The following is a 15,365-nucleotide window of genomic DNA, read 5'->3' as shown; positions in this document are numbered from 1 at the left end:
TGGTCACTTTCGCGAGATGGCCATACCTTGGCCAATATTTAATGTGTACAGAAAGTCTGATAAACTCATAGATCCTTAAAAACTCAGGCGCAGTGTTTCAGTACATAGAGAGTGGAACTATCATGGCAAACCCACATTAACCAAGCTCACAGTAACTATTTTTTTAAAACACTATCAGTATTTTAATTTACAATGAGAAATGTAATTATCAATTATTCTCTCCCTTTAGGCAAATCTTCCTGGGAAGCCAAATTATGATCAGCTGGTGAGCGTGGATTCTGAGCAAGGGAAGCAAGTTGCCTCGTGCACCCATGTCCCTCTGGGGATGTATCTTCTGTGATATTCATGTTTGTGGACCAGGGTACCAGCTTCCCCTGGAAGGTGCTAGAGATTCTCTGCCAGTAGTTGCTTCTCCACATCAGCTTCTGATTGGCACCTCCATTAGATAACGTCATTACCTCAAGCCTTGTTTCAGTTGAGCTCACCTGGGCGCCATTCTGCCTGTATACATCATTGCTTCTGCTCTGATCCACTGTTTGTGTTATAGTTTGAAACTCAAAAGATCATCCTATTTCCACATTCTCAGGGCGACTGCGGGTGTGGCTCCCATTTCCTGCCTATGCATATAATAAACCCATTGAAAAGTTGTTTTGTTATGTATATTTGGGGATCACCTTCTATAGCCCTACTTTTTTTTTTTTTTGAGACAGGGTCTCGTTAAGTAGGCTGGAGTGCAGTGGCATGATCACTGCAGCCTCCACCTCCTGGGCTTAAGTGATCCTCCCACTCAGCCTCCTCAGTGCCACCACACCGCCCAGCTAATTTTTTAAAAACATGTTTGTGGCCAGGCATGGTAGCTCACACCTGTAATCCCAGCACTTTGGGAGGCTGAGGCAGGTGGATCACCTGAGGCCAGGAGTTCGAGACCAGCCTGGCCAACATGGTGAAACCCCGTCTCTACTAAAAATACAAAAATTAGCTGAGCGTGGTGGTGCATGCCTGTAATCCCAGCAACTCGGGAGGCTGAGGCAGGAGAATCGCTTGAACCCAGGTGGCGGGGGTTGCAGGGAGCAGAGATTGTGCTACTGCACTCCAGCCTGGGCAATAGAGCAAGACTCCGTCTGAAAAAAAAAAAAAAAAGAAAAAACCTTGCAGAGACAAGGTCTCACTTTGTTGGCTTGGCTGGTCTTGAACTCTTTGGCTCAAGCAGTCCTGCCACCGTGGCCTCCCAAAGTGCTGGGATTACAGGTGTGAGAAACTGCATCAGGCCTATAGCTCTGCTGCTTAAATAGGACCTATATTACTGGAATATTGATTTCTTTTCTAGAAAAATTTTAGGAAACAGTTAAATATTTAAAAGATTACTTTTTTAAAAAGCAAGTAAATATTACAGAACAGAATGCAAAATTTATTTTACATGGGAGACTAAAAATGTTCACACACATGGCCACCCTTTGGGCCTCCTGGCTCAACATTTCAGGGACTGAGGGAGTCTCTGCTCTAGGAGTAAAAGGTCCTTGGAGAGAAAATTTTAAAAGTCCTAACTTCAAAAAAGAAAAACAAATTGGTTCCTGGTCAATATTTTTACTCAATGTAAATGTGATGGTTTGTAATGATACTCTTTGTATAAAAGTAAAAATCATATTTTATGTCCTTTGCAAACAAATATATTTGTACCTGAGGTACAGATTAGAGGTGCTAGTAATTCCTTGAAGACTCTGAAAATGATCTCTTTTTCCAAAATGGTTTTTTGGTTTTTATTAAACTTTCTATTTTCTTAAAACTTTCACATCAGGTATTTCCAATGTTTTCAAGCATGTATAAATATTTTAATGTATAAATGTTGTTTAAAATCCCCTCAGTCAGTATCTCCTGAGAAAATACACAGTGACTAATAGCTAATAGGAATTCAGTATTGCTTTCAAAGGAATGTGCATATTATTCACTGTAGCATTGGCATACAGTTGAAACACGGAGTAATATAGATCTGTGCAAGACTTAGCAGCTGTTCCTTGCTAATGACTTGTGTCATCTGGAAGGCCCCCAAGAGCCCATGGTCTACAGGTGGAATGACCACCAGTTGGGAGTGAGCTGATGGAGAGCACCCAGCAGGTCTCCTCCATCTTCCTGGCTCCTGTGCTCAGCATGGGCTGGTGTACATTGGGCCATTAAAAAACGTTTGTTGAACAAATTAATTTGGAATTAATGTGTTCCCTTTTTAGCTATCAATTTATTACTAGGAGATTATATTGAAACCCTTCTGTCTATACTGGAGTCATGCGGTAAGCAGTATCCAAGTTTCTGTTGTGTGCAGAAGATAGCACTAGATATAATAAAGGGGGTATTTATTAAAAACTACAAACCTTGTTTTCTGTTCTCAACCTGTCTGGGTGACAGAATAATATGTGCAACATGTTATATAATATGGCGGATTTCTGTATGATGCAATATAAGTAGTGTTGGGTTGTTTGGGAGAATGTAGGGTTTTGTTCAGGTAATGATAAAAATGACACCATATCTAGTAATTCTTGTATTTATAAAATTGTTGGCTGGGTGTGGTGGCTCACGTCCATAATCCCAGCTCTTTGGGAGTTCGAAGCAGACGGATCCGACATTAGGAGTTCGAGACCAATCTGGCCAACATGGCGAAACCCCATCTCTACTAAAAAAAAAGTACAAAAATTAGCCGGGCATGGTGGTGGGTGCCTGTAATCCCAGCTACTGGAGAGGCAGAAGCAGGAGAATCTCTTGAACCCAAGAGGCAGAGGTTACAATGAGCTGAGATTGCACCACTGCACTCCAGCCTGGGCAACAGAATAAGACTTCATTTCAAAAATAGTTAACATCTATAACCGATAAAAGTTACTTAGCCTTCAAATTTGATTCTAAAATAGTTTTAAATGTTCAATATGCTACTTTAGGTAAAATACTTTCATCAATTACATATTTTAGTCTCATACCTACACATTCTATGTTGTCCTGAAACCCAGCTTAAAGTCTAACAGAATGGTGGGGAAGAGAGAAACACGTTTTTTTTTGTTTTTGTTTTTGTTTTGTGTATGTGTGTATGTGTGTGTGTGAGATGGACTCTTACTCTGTTGCCCAGGCTAGAGTGGAGTGGCGTGATCTTGGCTCACTGCAACCTCCACCTTCCGGGTTCAAGCAATTCTCCTGTCTCAGCCTCCCGAGTAGCTGGGATTACAGGTGTGCCCCACCACGCCCAGCTAATTTTTGTATTTTTAGTAGAGACGGGGTTTCACCATGTTGGCCAGGCTGGTCTTGAACTCCTGACCTCAGGTGATCCACCTGCCTCATCCTCCCAAAAAGTGCTGGGATTACAGGCGTGAGCCACCGCACCCGGCCACTCCTCTTAATGTTAGATTTCTTGTTGGCTATAATTTAAAATTGAAGCACAGTGATGTAATTGGTTTACTGAAGCTTTCCACTGGTCCCATCAATAAGTCTTTGCTTAGACATTCCATCTTGTATTACAACACCTGTCTTTAAGCTGTACATTTATTTACATGACATTTCTGAACACAGATTTGAAGTATTTCTTTATTGTTGAGCCATGTCCTGTAAAGAAACAGGAGACTGTAATGATTTCCCAAGTTCCCTTAACTTAGTTGAAATTAGTAAAAGTTACAGATCTAAAGATGAACCTTTTTTTTTTTTTTTTTTTTTTTTTTTTTTGAGGCGGAGTCTCGCTCTGTCGCCCGGACTGGAGTGCAGTGGCCAGATCTCAGCTCACTGCAAGCTCCGCCTCCCGGGTTTATGCCATTCTCCTGCCTCAGCCTCCTGAGTAGCTGGGACTACAGGCGCCCGCCACCTCGCCCGGCTCGTTTTTTTTGTATTTTTAGTAGAGATGGGGTTTCACCGTGTTAGGCAGGATGGTCTCGATCTCCTGACCTCGTGATCCGCCCATCTCGGCCTCCCAAAGTGCTGGGATTACAGGCTTGAGCCACCGCGCCCGGCCTAGATGAACCTTTTGAAGGAAATATTAGAAAGGATAGTGCTTGCCTTGGTCCACTCAGGCTGTTAGAACAAAGAACCAGAAACTGGGTGACTTATAAACAACAGTTATTTCTCACAGTTCTTGAGGCTGGAAATCTGAGATCAGGTGCTGGAATGGTCAGTTCTGGTAAGCACTGTCTTTACAGCTTGTCAGACCGAGGTTTCGGTCCTTAGGCAGGTTACCTAATCTTCTGAGTGGCTCCCTAACCTATAAACTGTTCCTTAAAGTAAAATTAACTATTGACATATGGTAAGTGCTAAATCAGGTCACTATGGCTATTCTTAGTTCATTTCTTGATAATTTCTACTTGTATAAACGCATGGATACAATTGTACCTCATGATATCTTTATTTGAGCTCCTGGCACTGATTCACTGTAGAGGCTTCCTACTCAAATTCATGAGGGAGAACCTGATTGGAACAGCTCATCAAGGCTGTGTCCTGGGTTACAGAGCAGTCTCTGCATTACCAGGCGTGCCCCTTGCAGAAGGGAAGGCAGGGGTTGGGGGGATCTGGACAGCCCAGCCCTCACGATAAGTACCTTACGCACTTCTCTCCCCTTGTACTCACGCTAGTATTTCAGAATGATTTCCAACCATGCTCTAGTTGTATCCTTTTTCACCCTTAAAATACCTAGTTTCCACAACACAGTACCTGGGGAATACACCTTCTTTCACCTTTCGATAAAAAGCGTATCTGGCTAACGAAGGGGGTGGTCGTTAGGCAACATTAACAGAATGTTTTTATACCTTTGGTTAAAATCTTGTTATGAAGAGTCTGGCCTTTCTCCCCAAATTAAGGCTTATCCAGTTGGGTTATGAAGGACTGCCCTGAGATAACCATTTGGTATGAACAGGAGGCACTGTTTGAGCTGCCTTAACGTTTACCCTCCTGAAAATGTCTAAAAGACACTTGTGTTCTACTCTGCCCTTAACAAAGGAGCCGAGCCCTCTGTGACCTTAACAAGGGGCTGGAGGATGTATCAGAGAAGTTCCAGCTTTAGGAACATTAAGGTTTCTAGACCACGTGAACTGGACTAAGGATAACAGTCTTGGGGGGAAGTGTGCAAAAGTTCTAGATCCTTACTTGGTTATGCTACTTTTATTATCCCATCCTTAAAGGATCGCTTTAAGGATCAAGACCAAGGAAGAGCTAGATTGTTTATAAGGTTTATAGGGCAAGTCTAAGAAGAATCCTAACAAATAGGATCAATAGGGTAGCAGAGAAGAATGCTAAATCTCTAGGATGAGAAAGGGAAAGAGGACACAGAAACAGGACCCTACTACAATTGAAACCAAGTGTCCTGTTCTGTCTGACAATCCCAGCGCTGACTTTGTTGGGCTGAAAGATTCTATCCCATGGAGATAACTTCTATTCTGGAGAAGTTATCAGAACTATGGTTTTTCCTAAGTATTTGTTTCTGCTAGTTATTACTACGTGTATTCCTCTTCACCAGAGACACAGACACATAGGCATTCCTGATAGAGAAAGAAGACACACGTTTTATGCGAAGGGCCTGGGACTGGGGAAACAACCAGAACTAGAGACTGCAAGTCCTACCCCTCCTACACCAAGCCTGCAAAAGCAAGTGCATAGGATGATGCCTTTTACAGGTGCCAGGGACTACCAGAGAAATCATTCTATTGGAAACTACAGAGACCCTGTGTAAAATAATGCAAAAGTAAAGATAACTTACTTAACAGGGGATCATATAAAGCTCCAAGTCCAGTGTTCTCTGACTCAGATCTTCTCATTCTGTCTCATATATTCTCTCTCTCTCTCTCTCTCTCTCTCTCTATATATATATGGAAAGTCCCTCAATCAGAACTCAGACAAAACAGGAAAGTTAGTTACCTTTCTTTCTCATACCTAGCTGAGGTATAACTATTCTTAAGGTCTTTTACTTCAGGTGTTGTGTTGGGTGAAAGAACCAGAAACTGAATGAGGTGGGTGTGGGAGAAGCTGGAAAAACAAATTTCACCAATCTCAGAAGTAGATTATGGGTTTGAGAACCCTGAGACAACTCAGATACTTCATGACTGTCCTGTTTTAATGCTGTGATCCCTTTATATGAGAAAAAGTGAAAGGTGATTTTAAGAGCTTCATTTAAGGAATATAATTCCACTTGAAAAATGCAGAAAGAAAATTATTCTAAAGAAGCTCCTTGTGCAAAAGAATCTTACCTACTGTGAAAAAAGAAAACAAAAATGGAGGCACTATGGTCCAAGGAAAATAAAAGTTTGCTTTATTTTAAAACAGTAACTTCCTTATATGGGGGCACTGTCCAAAATTCAATACTTATACAAAAATATGTTTCTTAGCAGGTCAAAATACGTTTCAGGTGAATTTTCTGAATATTGTTAAAGAGAATTTTAAACCCCATAAAACGGATGGATGAGAGGTGAACATGAACATGTATAACATAAGTCATAGTACAAATTTAAACAGAATAACTAAGCCATGTCATTACCCCAAGTCATTTTTAATATTTAGGAGAATGCATGTATTTTCGAGAAGTTAAAAGTGAATCTCTACTCCCATCTTCTAATAATCCCAGGAAGTATAACTTTCTACTTTTACTAGATTTAAATATTCCAAATATTTACTCCGGGTAGGATACTCTGGCATTAACTATAGCTGAGTGTATCAGAAATAGAAAAATCATGAAGATTTATAAAGCATTTTTAAAATAATCATTTACAGCAAGTCCTTAAAAGCCCCTGATGAAAAAGGCAGTTCTTCACTTCTAATAACACCTATGGTTTATATTGTGTAATATAATTAAACAAAACAGCGTTCTGACCAATGACAATTTATAGGAAATTCATTTGCCAAGTCTATGTTTCATTAAAGTTAATATTTTGGCTTATATTAAAAATTTTTTTAACTCTACTCTGACATTTCCAGAAGTATTAACTTAGCAAAGTCATCTTTATGATGCCATTTAATCAACTGAAAGGAAACAAGATGGTTCATTCTGAGTTTTTACTTAAGAAGAAATTTAATTCAATTCAATAATTTGGTTCATCACTACTGGAAAACTACATCTTTCTTCCCTGTCAGTACTGGATGGCAATGACGTGAAAGCAGCTTTCCTGGTTCTCAAAGTCCCTTCAGTGGGAAGCATTATAGAATTTCAGCAGTGAACATCATCTGGTTCCTATTCAAACCCCAGCTCCAAGAAAATGTGAGAGAGAATCTAAGATATAAGTTCTGTTCAAGGCAAGAAGTTTCCAATCTCAAATATTTCATGCCAACAACTTATGTTATACCAGCTGTTCCATCATTGAATGCTAAATGATCATTGAACACAAACGAAGATAACGGTGCCCTCGTTGCCATCATTCATTACTAATTTTACATAAACTGTTTATGTCCAAAAATATGCATATGTAACATTTACACAGATAAATTAGTGTTAAGAATTTAAAATGTGCAGTAACATCCACAAATGTCCTTTTTGTGTTGTGAAATCTATACAATTGTTTTCAAAACTGGAAATCTGAACGCCCTGGCCACATATTAGAAACATGTCAGAACACACGTAAGTTGTGGAGAGCACCAACACTGACCATCTCACAAAATGAAAACCAAACTTAGTGCTTTCATTATTGCTTAATCCCCAATTAGCCTGAAAAGGAGACCACTGAATACTAAAGTCAGGTATTTACTAAACAGTGTCGATTTCTACTAGCAAACTTAGCCCTCACAAATCAACAGGGAACCAGGAGTCTTTCGCAGCTCATTGTCTATTAGGAGTCTGATACATTTTCAATTAAAGCCTTCATTTTTCCTGTTGGCTTCAACATGTGTGGCCCAAACTAGAAACAAACAAAAAGTATAAATAAAGATACTGGTTCAGGTAACAGTAACAATATGCCCCCCCACCCCAACCCCCGCCCCTGCCCCAATCATGGATTAGAGGGCTGGGTATGTTCTGCATGAAAAACCAAGCAACTACTGGGAATATTAAAACCTTTACAAATTGACAGGTTGTTATGAACACTGAACATATCAACAGAATGAAAGGTAAAGAAGTAGTCAAACTGCTTCCTATAAATGAAAACTACAATCATCTTGGCAATACCCTGCTTTGGTTAAATTTTACTTTTCTGAGTAAAGAGAGAAAGTACAAAGTTTCCTTTCCAATGTCTTGAGAAGTTTCAAAGGTGCTAGAATTTCTGAGATGCCTGCCTCTCTGGAATAGGTAAGCACACACACCCCCCATGACAGTAATGTTAATAAAGGGAATGTATCCATTATTATGTGAGAGCTTCCATGAAATGTACTCAGTCTCCACCTCTGACATGGTACACATCCTCCAAGGCCCACATCAAATCTCAGCCTCTTCAGAAGACTTTCACAGGGTGCCCTGAGAGAAAATGATCTCACTTTACTTTGAATTTCTATATCACAAAATACACATTGTTACTATACTGAATTTCAATTCACTATGCTTAAAAATACAACCCTGCATAGAAAATGTAACATTGGAGATTACTTAGTAGTGAGCTCAGGGGTTAACTTTTGCTTTCTTCTTTCTGCTCTTCTACAGGTTTCAAATTTCCAAATGAACAACTATTATTTTCATAGTTAGAAAAGTAAAAGTGTAAATGCTAAGCAAAGATGTCATCCTTTTCCCAACCAGCCGTGATGTACTTGTAAGGCAGGGACCAAATCCTGCATCACCTCCCTTTGGAACTTACAGATGACACAGGTGAATCACTTGCAAAATACAAGTGCTTGGCAAGGAGATGGATTTCTACGTAACAGGAAAGAAATCTGGGCAAGTAACTCACCAACACTCTCTCTGAGGTGGCCTCTGATTCAGACTTTGGAACTCCTTTTTCAGCTTCATCTTGGCTATCACTTCGATACCGATAAGCAAATTTCTTTTTCAGAGCCTCTGCTATGAGGGCAGCAGGGTCAGTAGCATCCACTGGCTTGGGCTTCACGTCTTGCTCTGACCTTAGAGAAGTGAACACAAACCAAGGGGACAGGTCAATACACTGGCCACCCTCAGGAAGTACCTTTTGCCTGACAGCATCTCTTCAGCATCACAGCTACTCCATAGAAACCTGATAAATACTACTAGCAGTGAGATGGAAGCCTAGAGCTAATGCTCAACAAAAGCACACAGGAGTCCAATAAAGGGCCACGTAATGTATCTGCAGAATACGGACTCTACTCTCATTCAGTGCAAATAGAGTTCCCTCTTCCATGCATGTCTAGTGACTATGCTAGTGGTACATAGTATGCCTTTATTGAATTAGTAAATGCTCACTGAGCAACCGCAGTGAAGACTTTACATGAAAAGGTTGATATTTAAATAAAATGGGAAAACTAAAAACATCACCTGGGAACTGTTAGTTTATTTTGCTAATCTCTTAGCTACTGTGTATAGAAGCCACTGGGGCTCGTTTTTTTTTTAAACTAAAAACTATTCATGGGGCCAGCCACGGTGGCTCACGCCTGTAATTCCAGCACTTTGGGAGGCCAAGGCGGGCGGATCACAAGGTCAGGAGATGGAGACCACGGTGAAACCCCGTCTCTACTAAAAATACAAAAAAAACTAGCCGGGCGCGGTGGCGGGCGCCTGTAGTCCCAGCTACTCAGGAGGCTGAGGCAGGAGAATGGCGTGAACCCGGGAGGCGGAGCTTGCAGTGAGCCGAGATCGCGCCACTGCACTCCAGCCTGGGCGACAGAGCGAGACTCCGTCTCAAAAAAAAAAAAAAAAACTATTCATGGCAGTCACGTTATAATCAAAATTTCTCAAGAAGCCTGGTACTTTGATTTTATAAGACAAACAAATGGGGAAGAAAGAAGGTAAATGTATCCTCACCTCTTCACTGACCGAAGTTTTACACTGTTCATATCTTTAAGGATCTCTAGCATATTTGGCATTTCAGGTTTCTTTGGATTGTTCTTAACCAAAGTCTTTCCAGCATTGGCTCTTTTCTCTCTTCGCTCTTTAATCAGATCAATGGCAGATACACTTTGGTGGAGCCCCAGTGGAGGGGGAGGCGGAGGTGGTGGAGGAGGCGGAGGGGGTGGTAGTGTGGTACCAGATGTGGTAGAATCTAAGTCACCTACAGAAACAAAGGAAAACAAACTTAATCTCGCTGGTATTAAGCAAAGAAAATATCAGTTTTTAAAAGCAAAATGATATTAAAGATTTTTGTACCCCTAAAAAAATATCCTTAAAAAAAAGTCTGTTATATAAGAAGGACAGTTTCAGTTACTTCATGAGAAATGCCTGAATCTCATCCACTGTATCATTCAGTCCAAAACGATCCAGATGGAAAATTTCTATTTAACTTAACATAGGTGTTTTTTGTGATATCAAATGTTCAAGTTTGACTGTAGTATGGTTTGTAATCACTTTTAACAGAAATATAAAACAAAGTACTGTAAAAACAACTCTATCTTCAATACATACAGTTTGACAATTTAGTACTATTTCAATGATTTGGGGAAACTCTGACAAATTTGTGACTCATTTTAAGTATACTTTCATATAAGACTTATTAAGCATTAAAAGCCTGTACTGGGCTGGACTCAGTGGCTCACACCTGTAATCCCAGCACTTTAGGAGGCCAAGGCAGGCAGGTCGCTTGAGCTCAGGAGTTCAAGACCAGCCTGAGCAACACAGTGAAACCCTGTCTCTAAAACAAGAAGTAACTAAGAGTTATGGAAATGAAGTAAGGACCTAAAAATCCTCTTTCTGCATAACTGGAGGTTAGAAAGTTATTTATTGGGTGAACTAGTTTGATTGGGGAGGTGTTGATGTAAAAGACTTTTACTCGGAAGTTTCAGCTCATAAATAGAACTTCAAAATTTTATGGTAGCACTTTCCCAGTTGGCCAGAAGAGGGAGGTAAAGAAAAAGGAAAAATCAATTTAAGACAAGAAAAAGGTAGGACTGGAGGATTTTAGCAAGTTACACGGATAAGCACAGTCCAGCATCAGCGCCCAGAGTGCCTTCATCCCCACCCACCTCTGCCATGCCCAGGTCAAATGAGGTTTCCATGCTGGATTACGTTAAACTCCAGAAGTATAAGCCAAGTGGCTCAGAGGCAGGGTAATTAACTGTCCTGATCCAACAGAGCTGGTTAATACTGAGTCTTGCCAGGCCTTGGAAACAACAATAGGAAAATAACCTCTACTTGCCAATAGATTAGTGGGCTAGGATTTCAAGGCTACAGTTTCCTCCCCAATGTGAGAATGTCACACTAATAAACCCAACGGTGTTAGACCAGAAGACTTGAATTCAGGTTTACTCTGTGCAAAAGGAAGAAGAATAACTATTAAATAGCTGCTGTGTGTTAAAGGCATTTTATATACTTTCCACATTTATTCTCACAATAACTCAGTAACATAGGTACTATTATCCCCATTTTAGAGCAGTAAAGGGAGGTGAGATGTCAAGTGCTTGCCTCAAGACATGCAGGTAGTAAACACCACTCAGTATAACACGTACCACACAAAAACCCAGGCTCCTTTCACTAAGTAGACGGCAACCCATGGCATTACCTTATGTCTGATATGATTGGTGCCATTATCCTAGACAACTAAGTTTCCCACTAGAAAGGAAAGCATCCACTATATAGCAATTCAACTGTATGAATGTCAGTGTTTTCCAAAAGATACTTCCTAGTCATCTTCTCTGACAGCACCTAGATTGTTCAAAATGAACACCATCTAAACCTGACCTAGTTGTTTTGGACTATGCAAGAAGGACTGACAACTGGGTTTGTTTTGTTTTGTTTTGTTTTTTAAGATGAAGTCTTGCTCTGTCGCCAGGCTAGAGTGCAGTGGCATGATCTTGGCTCACTGCAACCTCCACCTCCTGGGTTCAAGAGATTCTCCTTCCTCAGGCTCCCAAGTAGCTGGGACTACAGGCACACACCACTATGCCCCGCTAACTTTTGTATTTTTAGTAGAGACGGGGTTTCACCATGTTGGCCAGGATGGTCTTGATCTCCTGACCTCATAATCCGCCTGCCTCAGCCTCCCAAAGTGCTGGGATTACAGGCATAAGCCACTGCACCCGGCCCACACCTGGTTTTCTAAGAACCCCAATAGTTGTTACTTACTAATTAATTTAGAAGTTAAGTGGCATTCTCCTAACTTCTAGTTTGCAAGTTAAACTAACAAATGTAGGACTTACAGACCTGCAATGAGATTTTGCTGCTCCTGCTGGGTCACAATTTTGGCAATCTGAGCTCTGAGAGCAGCAAGTTCATTTTCGAGAGCGCAAATCTTCTGCAGTGCTTCCTCGTTTGCCAGTGCTGGGGTCTTCAGCTGAGGCTCTTCTTGAGACAAGTCTGGTAAGGAAATCTGTCTGCTTGGGGCCTTCTCAAAGAAAAGAAGGTCATCCTGAAGGGGTGGCCTTGATCTGACCTCTGTCCTGCAAGGAAGACATAGGTGTGTTGTCACAGGCTTTGTAAGAGAATGTGAAACACCATCCTCACCTGACAGTGTATCCGCATTAACATCCAAGAACCTCTTTTCAGGCTGATCTTACATAAGTCCCTTCATGTAAGGACAAAAAGAGCAAAGCATTTGTCAACCTTATGTAGCTACATACCACAGCTGCAGTTCTTGCTGCCATCATTTTTCTTAGTCAATCTCTACATAATATGCATAGAACAACTCCATCAAGAGGCATCACAGATTTTAGCAAAGTTTTTGCTAATTCACGTTTTCTTTTGATTTGAACTAAGAAGAAACTTTTTATGCTCTTCAAAGTGGTAAGCTAATTACTAGCTATATCTGACAACAAAATCAAATCAGTGATCCATCAGCCTTTCCCCAGGGTCCTGGCGTCTACACATCAATGTCAGTGCTTTCCATGTATGACAGAATACATCAAATTGCACGACACATGATAACAATGTAGACAAAATACAGCATCAAAAGCTAAAAGGAGAAAAAGGAATCATTATCACTGAACCTATGTAGCAGCTATATTAGATGGTTTATTTGGGTAAAAAAAAAAAATTTATGTGTAGCATCTGAGGTAGCTCCAAATGAAGTTGAGGGTTGAGAAAAAAATTTGTATTTCTTTTCAATTGTCAGTTTATATACTTATCCACTTCCTCTTATTTTCTACAATGAAGTTTTCCCAGCCTGCATCCCCCTTTAAGCCCTTTTCTATCTTAAATTCGTTCCCTCCAGAAAACAATCGTAGTCTTACTCTTCCCTTATACCTGCACCCTTCAAAAATCTGTGTCCTCAAAAAACTCTTGCATACTGTCTCGACATTATAGTCATTTAGAACCCTATAATATCAAAAGAGCTCTCTACACAAGGACAGGAAGTAATTACATTTATAGTTCCCAAATCTAGACGAATCTATCTTGGGAGCAGTAAGGCCCTAGTGCTGTACCATTTGGGAAAAGGCTCTTTTGTTTGAAAGTTGCTGAAAGAGACGGGGAACTGCCATTAAATGTAACCTTGCTGTCAGACATAAGGCTGGGGCTTTCCTCTCTGTCACCATGTTTAATTTAAACACCGTGGGGCAGACACTATTATTTTATTACTGAGGATACAGGCTCAATATCATGTAGTTAGTGTGTGGAAGACTCAACACTGAAACTGAGATTTGCAAAGTTTTTTCATGCTATTAATGTTACAATATTTCTATGAAAAATGTATTAGTGTGACTTAACATTAATTCAAAAACTTAATATTTTTTGAAATATCCATAACCTGGATAAGGATACACTATAAGGAAGAAATCTGCCCATTTCCAGTCAGACTTTAACCACATTAGTTTATCACTACTTTACAACACTGGGAATGGTTGAATGATTTCACCAGGATTGCCCTCTTTAGCATACTCAAGAATGCATGGGAAAAGAATGAAGGAATGCCTTGACTTTGGGGTTTCAAAGATGAGAAAAGAGCCCACAACTGACTTCCTTCTCCTCACTCTCTTTTTTTTTTTTTTGAGACGGAGTCTCGCTCTGTCACCCAGGCTGGAGTGCTGTGGCCGGATCTCAGCTCACTGCAAGCTCCACTTCCCGGGTTCATGCCATTCTCCTGCTTCAGCCTCCCGAGTAGCTGGGACTACAGGCGCCGCCACCTCGTCCGGCTAGTTTTTTGTAGTTTTTAGTAGAGACGGGGTTTCACCGTGTTAGCCAGGATGGTCTCGATCTCCTGACCTCGTGATCCGCCCGTCTCGGCCTCCCAAAGTGCTGGGATTACAGGCTTGAGACACCGCGCCCGGCCTCCTTCTCCTCACTCTCAATCAACATTAATACATCATGCTCATATGGTTTCACAGTCACAGATTCCTTTGAAAATCTGATTTTCCCAGGTAATTGATCAGACACACTTCTCATAAAATTCAGCTCATATAGTTTCAGAAGTCATGGCCCTAAGGTGAAGAATCTCTGACTGGCCCTGCTACAAGCCTACACTAAAAGGCAAGCTAAAGCCAAAATCTAAGTAACCCTCACCCAGGCCATGTACCAGGTGCTAATTAAGGCTTGCTCCAGTGCACAGCATGCATTAGGGACAGAGATCGCCAGTTGCTTACTCCAACAAGCACGCTTCCTTTCTCTTTTATAAAAATTACCACCAAAAAAAGGAGTAGAAAGAAAGAAATCTTTATTTCAGGGCAGCAATGTGCCCAGCTAAAGGATGATATTTCCCAGTTTCCCTTGCAGTTTTGTGTGGCCATGGGACTTCATGTGGCTAACAAGATTGTAGGCAGAATGTTGATGAGGCATCTAGGAGGCCACTTGAAGGGACGTGACTCAATGGAAAAGTCATTTCCATTTTAGCCCCAGTTCCCTTTCCTCATGCTGAGAGTCTTGAGTGCAAGGTGATGTTTTAGAGTCACACAGGGCCATAAGCTAATCAGGATATGGAAGTCAATGCTACAGATGGCAGAGCCTGGCTGGGTCCCTGATGATGCTGTAGGGCCTCTATCAGCTCTAGCCCACCTAACCTTGGATGTTGCTGATTTGAGAGAAATAAACTATCTTGAGAGAAACATATAAACTCCCACTGTATAAGGCACCATTCTTTTGGGCTTCTCTTTCAGCTTCAAACATAATTGTAACTGTTAGGACATTTCAACATTAAATTCTACTTTAGTTTTCCTTTAAATGGATATTGGTGTTTTATTTTTGCTTGACAGTTGTAAAAATTCTTCTTCATTCTACCTTGTGTATTGAAAGGGGAATCCTGGGATGCTTAGGTTTTGGTATTTTGCACTGAATTCGGGTATTTTTCTTCATAACTAATTTTTTATGCCATATTAAGGAATTTACCATACATAAAGGAAGCTTGCAAACTGCTTTTTGCCTGACACATTTTTATTAAACAAAAAGATCTGGA

At 40.7% G+C, this 15,365-nt stretch overlaps 2 protein-coding genes across 5 annotated transcripts in view; one reads left to right on the top strand and one right to left on the bottom strand.

Annotated features, from left to right (window-relative positions):
- PDE7A (phosphodiesterase 7A) overlaps positions 1-644 on the top strand; it is a 128,940-nt gene extending 128,296 nt beyond the window's left edge. The window contains exon 14 of the transcript XR_004435241.1: positions 230-644. The gene's annotated coding sequence lies outside the window, so the exon portion shown is untranslated. The remainder of the gene's footprint in view (positions 1-229) is intronic.
- Positions 1-15,365, bottom strand: part of MTFR1 (mitochondrial fission regulator 1) — an 89,754-nt gene that overhangs the window by 10,183 nt on the left and 64,206 nt on the right. The window contains exons 5-8 of one of the 4 annotated variants that reach the window (XM_033202617.1): positions 12,188-12,423; positions 9,857-10,103; positions 8,814-8,982; positions 6,237-7,835 (exon numbers count right to left, since the gene is read on the bottom strand). In XM_033202617.1, coding sequence (XP_033058508.1) covers positions 7,767-7,835; positions 8,814-8,982; positions 9,857-10,103; positions 12,188-12,423 — 721 coding nt within the window. In that variant the 3' untranslated portion in view covers positions 6,237-7,766. Of the gene's footprint in view, positions 1-6,236; positions 7,836-7,917; positions 8,983-9,856; positions 10,104-12,187; positions 12,424-15,365 lie in introns of those variants that run through there. The other 3 variants (XM_033202616.1, XM_033202613.1, XM_033202615.1) reach the window with 3 other exon arrangements.

The sequence above is a fragment of the Trachypithecus francoisi genome, unplaced genomic scaffold (assembly GCF_009764315.1).
Source record: "Trachypithecus francoisi isolate TF-2019V2 unplaced genomic scaffold, Tfra_2.0 Lachesis_group7, whole genome shotgun sequence".
Classification (NCBI taxonomy): domain Eukaryota; kingdom Metazoa; phylum Chordata; class Mammalia; order Primates; family Cercopithecidae; genus Trachypithecus; species Trachypithecus francoisi.
This window is presented reverse-complemented; position numbering and strand designations above follow the sequence as displayed.